The 10033-nt window shown below is 45.9% G+C and overlaps 1 protein-coding gene across 1 annotated transcript; it reads right to left on the bottom strand.

The window, feature by feature from the left end:
- Positions 1 to 5497: 5497 nt before the first annotated feature.
- LOC118222687 (transcription factor Sox-7-like) lies at positions 5498 to 9817 on the bottom strand. Its single transcript, XM_035408459.1, has 2 exons — positions 9298 to 9817; positions 5498 to 6577 (listed from the first exon to the last, which is right to left on the bottom strand). Exons 1-2 carry the CDS (start codon positions 9584 to 9586, stop codon positions 5904 to 5906), a joined length of 963 nt encoding a protein of 320 aa, XP_035264350.1. The 5' UTR covers positions 9587 to 9817; the 3' UTR covers positions 5498 to 5903.
- Positions 9818 to 10033: the final 216 nt, after the last annotated feature.

The raw sequence follows: 10033 nt of genomic DNA, 5'->3' as shown, positions 1-10033 counted from the left end.
ATATACTAGGCTAGCGTGCTATGAATCAATCAAATTTCCTATAGTCATTTTTATTAAATACCAGCAAGTGGTCGCCAAATGGCATAAATGCTTGGCAGGTGTGCAAAATCCCCAGCTTCACGCAAGCGCTGTGTGAGGTGCGCCCTGTTTGGCTGAAGCGTTACTGGTTTAGTTTGAGTTTGTTTCCGCAGCGTTGCCGGCGCTCCTGGGTTCTACAGAAGTTGCTATTGCTAAACTGTTTACGTTAGTTGGGTGTTTTTGTGCATGGACGACATAGTAAGTTCTCTTCTATAGTACTGTAATTAATAGGTTGGGTGGTATTTAAATATTTCCCCCCTCAATCTAAGCTGTGGCGACCCTGATTGCCTCGTGATGGCCATATTTTCTGGTGAATGCACAACTTATTAATGTTGTACCGTTACGTATTGTCAATCTCTTACTCGTTTTGTGGGTACAAATTCATATGTCAAAATGTGTAGTGTTCATGCAGTATTCGCATGATTCTGATGCCCCAGGCCCGTTTTCACTGGGTAGTATTGATATCCTGTCGTAGTACTGCCACCTTGTGGACTGTTTGAAGAACATCGTGTTTATGTTTGTTATACTGTTGCGGAAGTTATTTTTACTTAATAACTAATAATGTTTAAGTATTTCCGACATCTTTATCGCATGTGTTTGCGTCAGGGGGCAAGGGATCGACATTCCCCCTGTAGCTTATAAACTCCAGTGGTTACTCGAGGTATTGCAGTTTAGTAAGGTACCAAAAAGCTAATTTCCTCATTGAAGTCCAGTCAAAACTATGAATTTACCCTGACCAAATTATACTATTTTTGGCAGTACTTTAAAATTTTAAAATTTCTTCACACTGGGCTATTTCCTCCCCAGGGACTTTTTTTCTTCTGAGCTCCTCAGCAGAAGATATAAGATTTTTAATTTACCATTCATCCCTTCACCTTTAGGTACTGTGTGCACGCTCTGGGGCCGAAAGCCCCATAGTCAAACATGGCCGCCTCCATGGACTGGCTTCATGGCCACCTCCATGGACTGGCTTCATGGCCCATTGAACAGCTCCGATAGGAATTCATGGAGCTGGTAAGCGGAAGCTGTCTCCAGTTCTTTTATATGTTGATGGTTTGCACTTATAATGCACTCTTTTTTATTTGAGTGAAATATTTACTGTATCTATTTTCTGTCCCTTTCTGAAACCACATCCACGCAAATACGCATATCATATCATACACACGTTACAGAGCCAGGAATAAATGCTCTAACTTCACTCAGGGGTAGCTGATATTCTTTCTGACAGATGAACTGGGACAGTTGGTGTATGACCAGCCCAGTGGTGTACAGCAGTATCCTACAGTAAGAGAATGTGTGATGTAGTGTCATGTTATTACTTAGACACTTCTGCGGGGTCACTTGCTCAGTTTCTGTTAATGATGAAGTCCATATTTACTGAAACAGTTTAGAATACACATTTGGCTAAGTCTTACAGTACATTTGCTAACCACCTATGGTACAACGAGTTCACACTCTGATCATCTGCTTTATCAATAGCATAGTGTGGAGCAGTGTGTCTAAGTCTACAGCAGGGGGCAGTGTCTTCAGTGCTGATGCTGTACGTTCACTGCTGCCTGTAAGGTCAACAGGGAAGCAAGCAAGCCTGACTGTCACTCAGATCGAGGAACAGCTCATGTGTAAAATCATCACGTGCTTGTTAGATTAAATACCATGGTCAGTGTAGGAGGCTTACACACAGAAGAGCTAGTGTATGAAGAACAGCAATATTAGACAGTCTGAGGAAAAGAGGTACAGTAGGCTACATTAAAAATAGAATAAAAACCGTCATTAATTAACACCTTGTTTCACACCTGTTCACACGACAGCCCTATAAGTACATAATCCAGTCTGCTCTGCCGTTTAAAGGTGTGCGATACCTGTGTGTAATGAGTGGGGGAGGGGTGAGGGGGAATATACCTGTCTGTAATGAGTGGGGGAGGGGGGAGGGGTGAGGGGGAATATACCTGTCTGTAATGAGTGGGGGAGGGGCGAGAGGGAATATACCTGTCTGTAATGAGTGGGGGAGGGGCGAGAGGGAATATACCTGTCCATAATGACCGGAGAGTGGTGAGGGGGAATATACCTGTCTGTAATGAGTGGGGGAGGGGTGAGGGGGAATATACCTGTCTGTAATGAGTGGGGGAGGGGTGAGGGGGAATATACCTGTCTGTAATGAGCGGGGGAGGGGTGAGAGGGAATATACCTGTCTGTAATGAGTGGGGGAGGGGTGAGAGGGAATATACCTGTCTGTAATGAGTGGGGGAGGGGTGAGGGGGAATATACCTGTCTGTAATGAGTGGGGGAGGGGTGAGGGGGAATATACCTGTCTGTAATGAGCGGGGGAGGGGTGAGAGGGAATATACCTGTCTGTAATGAGAGGGGGAGGGGTGAGAGGGAATATACCTGTCTGTAATGAGTGGGGGAGGGGTGAGGGGGAATATACCTGTCTGTAATGAGTGGGGGAGGGTGAGGGGGAATATACCTGTCTGTAATGAGTGGGAGAGGGTGAGGGGGAATATACCTGTCTGTAATGAGTGGGGGAGGGGTGAGAGGGAATATACCTGTCTGTAATGAGTGGGGGAGGGGGGAGGGGTGAGGGGGAATATACCTGTCTGTAATGAGTGGGGGAGGGTGAGGGGGAATTTACCTGTTTGTAAGAAGTGGGGGAGGGGTGAGAGGGAATATACCTGTCTGTAATGAGCAGGGCAGGGGTGAGGGGGAATATGCCTGTTCGCAAAAAGCGGGAGAGGGGTGAGGAGTAATCCCAGGGGTGGCAGGTCTGTTAATGGCTCTGTGCGGTGATTATTTTGGCTGAGGGGAAAGGGAAGTGTAGGCTCTGACCACACGGAACAGCTCCGAACACAGCTCAGGAAGAACACGTCTGATCCAGGCTTCCTGTTAGCCCTGTGTCTGTGCTTCAGTGTCTGTTAGCCCTGTGACTCTGCTTCAGTGTCTGTTAGCCCTGTGTCTGTGCTTCAGTGTCTGTTAGCCTGGTGTCTGTTAGCTCTGTGACTCTGCTTCAGTGTCTGTTAGCTCTGTGTCTGTGCTTCAGTGTCTGTTAGCTCTGTGACTCTGACATTAAAATGGCCCCCTAAAATCAGAGCAGATGTAATCAGGTAAGTTTGTTTCCTGTTAGAGGAACAGAGAGTTCCTGTCCCTCTCAGTGTAGGTTTAATGCAGGACAGAGAGACCCAAACATCCTGACTGAGAGATTCACCTTATCATGCAGGAAACAGTGCTTCAGCATATCCTCTACACAACACAAACACACACACGCATGCGCACGCACACAGACACACACATAAAAAAACACACAGACACAGACATACACACATACGCATGCACACAAATACACATGTACACACACACTTAAGTGTGCACACACATGCACACAGACTATAGACAAAGACATACACACAGGCCTGGCCAGTTACCTGTGACTCTTCTGTAAGAGCACCACACTTATTTTAGCAAGTACACCCACTGAGATCACTTCAGTCCCCACACACACTGAAATAACTTCAGTACCCATCCAGCAATATTGATCGTTTCATACTCTTGCATAAAAAGTTCCAGAGAAGCGTTGGAATAGTTTTTTAATCCAGGCTTAAATGACTCATAGCAATGATGGGTTGAACTTTTTTAAGCAGCCAGGTTAGCAGACCCCATGACAGATCTCACAATAGAACTTCACAGAAACATATTTCATTTATGTGGAAATAACTTTTGAGTACAAGTACAAGTTTTGATACTTGTAATGTGATTTTAGGTGTGAGTAATACTTGTTTACATTATTATGGATATACATACATTTTTAATTGGTAATAAATACACAACCTAAAGACATTCGGAATACAAACTAAAATGAATCTATTGTGCACTTGACCCAGGTTCTGTCGGATATTCAAAATAAATGTTCTCTTGTTATTGTTCAGTGACAAAATCCATATTTCGAGTTTTGAACAATTAAAATGGCATAATAAAAAATAAGTTTCAGATAAAGAGTTGTTTGGATCCCTGTTCTTAAACAGAAACATGAAACATTAGAGACACGTGATGAACACGCCGACCCTTAAACTGCAGTGCTTTTCTGAAACACAGATGCTGTTGTGTTTCCTCAGTATGCCATAGCCATAGATTTACTCTCTGTGAGCTATTACACCATTACACTGCTTTTATTATGAGCTTTAGGACAGGCTGTGGATGTAGTAGGCTGGGTTTATGAGAGGCTGTAGTTGCAGTAGGCCGGGTTTAGGAGAGGCTGTAGTTGCAGTAGGCCGGGTTTAGGAGAGGCTGTAGTTGTAGTAGGCTGGGTTTAGGAGAGGCTGTAGTTGTAGTAGGCCGGGTTTAGGAGAGGCTGTAATTGTAGTAGCCCGGGTTTAGGAGAGGTTGTAGTTGTAGTAGGCCGGGTTTAGGAGAGGCTGTAGCTGTAGTAGGCCGGGACTAGGAGAGGCTGTACTTGTAGTAGGCCGGGTTTAGGAGAGGTTGTAGTTGTAGTAGGCCGGGTTTAGGAGAGGCTGTAGTTGTAGTAGGTTGGGTTTAGGAGAGGCTGTAGTTGTAGTAGGCCGGGTTTAGGAGAGGCTGTAGTTGTAGTAGGTTGGGTTTAGGAGAGGCTGTAGTTGTAGTAGGCCGGGTTTAGGAGAGGCTGTAGTTGTAGTACGCCAGGTTTAGGAGAGGCTGTAGTTGTAGTAGATTGGGTTTAGGAGAGGCTGTAGTTGTAGTAGCCCTGGTTTAGGAGAGGCTGTAATTGTAGTAAGATGGGTTTAGGAGAGGCTGTAGTTGTAGTAGGCCGGGTTTAGGAGAGGCTGTAGTTGTAGTAGGCCGGGTTTAGGAGAGGCTGTAGTTGTAGTACGCCAGGTTTAGGAGAGGCTGTAGTTGTAGTAGGCCGGGTTTAGGAGAGGCTGTAGTTGTAGTACGCCAGGTTTAGGAGAGGCTGTAGTTGTAGTAGATTCGGTTTAGGAGAGGCTGTAGTTGTAGTCGCCCTGGTTTAGGAGAGGCTGTAGTTGTAGTAGGCCGGGTTTAGGAGAGGTTGTAGTTGTAGTAGGTCGGGTTTAGGAGAGGCTGTAATTGTAGTAGGCCAGGTTTAGGAGAGGCTGTAGTTGTAGTTGGCCGGGTTTAGAAGAGGCTGTAGTTGTAGTAGGCCGGGATTAAGAGAGGCTGTAATTGTAGTAGGCTGGGTTTAGGAGAGGCTGTAGTTGTAGTAGGCTGGGTTTAGGAGAGGCTATAATTGTAGTAGGTCAGGTTTAGGAGGCTGTAGTTGTAGTAGGCTGGGTTTAGGAGAGGCTGTAGTTGTAGTAGGCCGGGTTTAGGAGAGGCTGTAATTGTAGTAGGCCGGGTTTAGGAGAGGCTGTAGTTGTAGTAGGTCGGGTTTAGGAGAGGCTGTAGTTGTAGTAGGCCGGTTTTAGGAGAGGCTGTAGTTGTAGTAGGTCGGGTTTAGGAGAGGCTGTAGTTGTAGTAGGCAGGTTTTAGGGGAGGCTGTAGTTGTAGTAGGGTGGGCTTAGGGGAGGCTGTAGTTGTAGTAGGCCAGGCTTAGGAGAGGCTGTAGTTGTAGTAGGCCGGGTATAGGAGAGGCTGTAGTAGGCCAGGTTTAGGAGAGGCTGTAATTTTAGTAGGCCGGTTTTAGGGGAGGCTGTAGTTGTATTAGGCTGGGTTTAGGGGAGGCTGTAGTTGTAGTAGGCCAGGCTTAGGAGAGGCTGTAGTTGTAGTAGGCCGGGTTTAGGAGAGGCTGTAATTGTAGTAGGTCGGGTTTAGGAGAGGCTGTAGTTGTAGTACGCCGGGTTTAGGAGAGGCTGTAATTGTAGTAGGCCGGGTTTAGGAGAGGCTGTAGTTGTAGTAGGCCAGGTTTAGGAGAGGTTGTAGTTGTAGCATGTTGCTGTGGCATTTGCCAGCACAGAGATGAGGCTGGTTTCCATGGTGCTGCTGGAACAGGAGCTAGAGGGTGTGGAGTAGGCTTCCAGGGAATGCAGGTACTGGTCAAACTCATCCCGGTCCACCTCGCCCAGGAGCTGGGCATGGACCAGGGAGTCCAGCCCCCCCAAATCCCTGTGCCCCGGAGGGGGCGAGGGCGCACCCAGGGGCAGGCGGGTGTGTGGCTCACTTTGGGAGATCTGACAGAGGCGTGTCCCATCACAGTGCAGGGAACTTTCAGTAGGGTAGGGAGGCAGAGCCCTAAAATGGGCGGGGTTTCGGACCTCTGGACAGGGGGAGGGGCACGAGTAGAAGGGGGAGTGGCTATGGTCCACGGTGTCCAATGGTGATATCTCTGGGTGAGTGGGCAGGCCGTAGGGGTAGGAGTCGCAGGTGGCAGCGGAGGACAGAGGATTCCGGAAGGTTGCAATGGTGGGGAGGGCGGGGCCAGGCAAAGCTGTGGGGGGGATGCAGGTGCGTTTGAGCTGTTTCCTCCTGCGGGGGCGGTACTTGTAGTTGGGGTAGTCCTGCATGTGTTGCACCCTGAGCCTCTCAGCCTCCTCCACAAATGCGCTCTTCTGCAACACAGACAAGCCCTTCCAGGCCTTCCCTGAGAAACACACACACACACATCTGAGCAATCTCATTACAGTCTGTTAAAAACCTCCAAAATACAAAAATACTGAGTCTGAAATGTGCATTTTCCTGGCCTGTACTCTGTAATCTCATTGGACGTGCCCAGTTCAGGCTCATGAGTATCCAGTGAATAAGCCTGGCAACAGCCAAATGCAGTCACATAGAGTAAAGTGGAAAGGAGATGGGGATGTTCCAGTTTTTTCCGGGAAAAGAGTGCCACTGGCCTGACCAGGCTGACAGACTCAGTTACCCACGGGATCAGCCACAAGAATACCAGGTCATAGCCAAAATGGATCATAGTCATACTTCTTTTCTCTTAATGATCCAATGCATGGCTCAGTATGTAGATTGACAGGCCTGTGTGTCTCTCATAGTGCAGATCTATAGCCCTGTGTGTCTATAGCAGACTCATAGTGCAGATCTACAGCCCTGTGTGTCTATAGCAGGCTCATAGTGCAGGTCTACAGCCCTGTGTGTCTACAGCAGGCTCATAGTGCAGATCTACAGCCCTGTGTGTCTATAGCAGGCTCATAGTGCAGATCTACAGCCCTGTGTGTCTATAGCAGACTCATAGTGCATATCTACAGCCCTGTGTGTCTATAGCAGACTCATAGTGCAGATCTACAGCCCTGTGTGTCTACAGCAGGCTCATAGTGCAGATCTACAGCCCTGTGTGTCTATAGCAGGCTCATAGTGCAGATCTACAGCCCTGTGTGTCTATAGCAGACTCATAGTGCATATCTACAGCCCTGTGTGTCTATAGCAGACTCATAGTGCAGATCTACAGCCCTGTGTGTCTATAGCAGGCTCATAGTGCAGATCTACAGCCCTGTGTGTCTATAGCAGGCTCATAGTGCAGATCTACAGCCCTGTGTGTCTATAGCAGGCTCATAGTGCAGGTCTACAGCCCTGTGTGTCTACAGCAGGCTCATAGTGCAGATCTACAGCCCTGTGTGTCTATAGCAGGCTCATAGTGCAGATCTACAGCCCTGTGTGTCTATAGCAGACTCATAGTGCAGATCTACAGCCCTGTGTGTCTATAGCAGGCTCATAGTGCAGATCTACAGCCCTGTGTGTCTATAGCAGACTCATAGTGCAGATCTACAGCCCTGTGTGCCTATAGCAGGCTCATAGTGCAGATCTACAGCCCTGTGTGTCTATAGCAGACTCATAGTGCAGATCTACAGCCCTGTGTGTCTATAGCAGGCTCATAGTGCAGATCTACAGCCCTGTGTGTCTATAGCAGGCTCATAGTGCAGAGCTACAGCCCTGTGTGTCTATAGCAGGCTCATAGTGCAGAGCTACAGCCCTGTGTGTTTCTGTGTGTCGCCTGCACCCTCATTTACATGAATAGAGAGTTTAAATTATAGCAGAAAGTCTTAAATAGTGGTAATGAATGTGCTTGGGCTGAAATCCAGGGCTTAAGAGTGCGTTAGAAATGCTGATTTCTCTCTCATGCTGTATGTCATTGTGGATAAGGGCATCTGCTAAATGTGTGTTATGTACTAACATTTTACCTGAGCAGTACAGTAAACCTGCAGATAATACTACAGTTAACCTCCTGCAGCTGCTCCTGAAATACAAAGCAACCCGTGCTGAATGTTTCCAATACGAAAACAACCCAGCCACAACTGCTTTGCAATATTACATCAACGCTTTCAGAATATTCAGAAGAGCCCTGGCTGGGACATACCCTTTGGAAGTGTGTGCTGTTGATTGAATTCACTACTAATAATAAACTAAGATAACAAATGAGATATTTGGAAAAGGTTCATATGATCACAGAGTGAAGGATTCAAAGAAGGATAATAAATCTGGGGTGCTATATGGCTTTTGACCCAATGAAGAAATTTATATGAAGTGCTCAAAAAAAAAAGCATATGCAGAGACAGACCATAATTAGCCAGTAACCTATTATAGCTTTAGTAGTTTCCCTTCAAGAGCTTGTATGGCGTGTATGGCATTAGTAATGCAAGAATTAGCACTGTATTTGTACTGGCTGAATTTATTTGATTGCTTCGTGCACAGTTGACCTGTTACACTGAGAATCTGTTTCACTATTTAGTGAAATGTGACGTTTGAAGAGTGAATTAACATGCGTAAACTTTGCGGTCGTCGCGAGTTTAAAACTCGCAATTCAGCTGAATTAAGAATTTACCTTATTAACCTATTATTCTTATTGAAAATAATTCTATTTCTATTAATCTTTCTGATTTAATGCTCTTGATTGGGTAGCCTACATCCCGGCCACTGCTATTCCAAGTTACCATCAATAATAGACATAAGATCGTTTATCTAAATAAACGTTCTGTCAAACTGAGTCGGTCAGACCAGTGCTGTAGTGAAATGACCAACCGGCCATGAACATCTGTGTGATTAGCTCTCCGAGAGCCTGTAAAATGATACACCTTCGTCCACTTTTTGTCAGTCGTAGTCTCATTTTTTGATAAATGGAGCATAGTTCTGAAAGACTACAGTGTTAAAATATTATGATGTAGGCCTAATGCCACTCAAAAGTAACGTGTAAATAATGAGTGTGTGTAATTAAACTAATGATGGGGAACTAATTGCTATAATTGGCATCTATCAAAGGGCGTAGCGCAGCAGTAATGGTTAGCTGTAAATTCCGTGTGTAGGATAATACGGGAGCCAGAGTCGCAATTTACTGAAGCAAGATTTTTTTTTTAGACTTACCAAGCATCTTGCTGAGCTCCGCATTATGGAGGTCAGGATTCTGCACAGCGAGCCTCTTGCGTTCATCTTTTGCCCAAACCATGAACGCGTTCATTGGTCTCCGAATCCGATGATCGGAGCCGGTGTCCCGTGAGGCCCCGTGGCTAGCTTGTCCGTCAGACGTATCTCCATCCAGCGAGAAGCGCTCCAAACTCACCGGCCGGGCAGAGTTCGCACGTATCCAAGCGGTCATCTCAGTGTCCTGAACTTCTACCTCTTCAACAACAACTGTCAACGACCTATCCGACATTTTCGGTTGTTTGCTGTGTTTTTTTTTAGTTTATCTGATTTCCTTAAGTGAACAGAGCAGACTATAATGTTTTCTAAACGGAATTTCAACTATAAAATCAAATCATCGTTTATTTCCTGGCATTGATAAAGTCCCATTAGTTAAAATGCGCTATCATTTTTGTGCACATCTCCGACTTTAGAAGACTGTACGTAAGATTCCCCGGTAACGCGGAGGATGCCTCTGGATTGAAGCGCTTCCTGGTTTTTTGTAAAAAGCTTGCTATATTTGCGGAGCCGGTTCCACCTTGTACAGCTCCACCTTAACTGTAATTTAACCTCCAACATGGAAGTGGGGAGAAAACAAAATACAGCAGCTTCTGACCCGGGACTGACTTTATTATTATTATTATTATTATTATTATTATTATTATTATTATTTTAATGTATTAATTTTCAGGACATTATG

Source organism: Anguilla anguilla, chromosome 1, assembly GCF_013347855.1.
Source record: "Anguilla anguilla isolate fAngAng1 chromosome 1, fAngAng1.pri, whole genome shotgun sequence".
Lineage (NCBI taxonomy): Eukaryota > Metazoa > Chordata > Actinopteri > Anguilliformes > Anguillidae > Anguilla > Anguilla anguilla.
The sequence above is the reverse complement of the archived record's forward strand: the minus strand, read 5'-3'. Positions and strand labels throughout refer to the sequence as shown.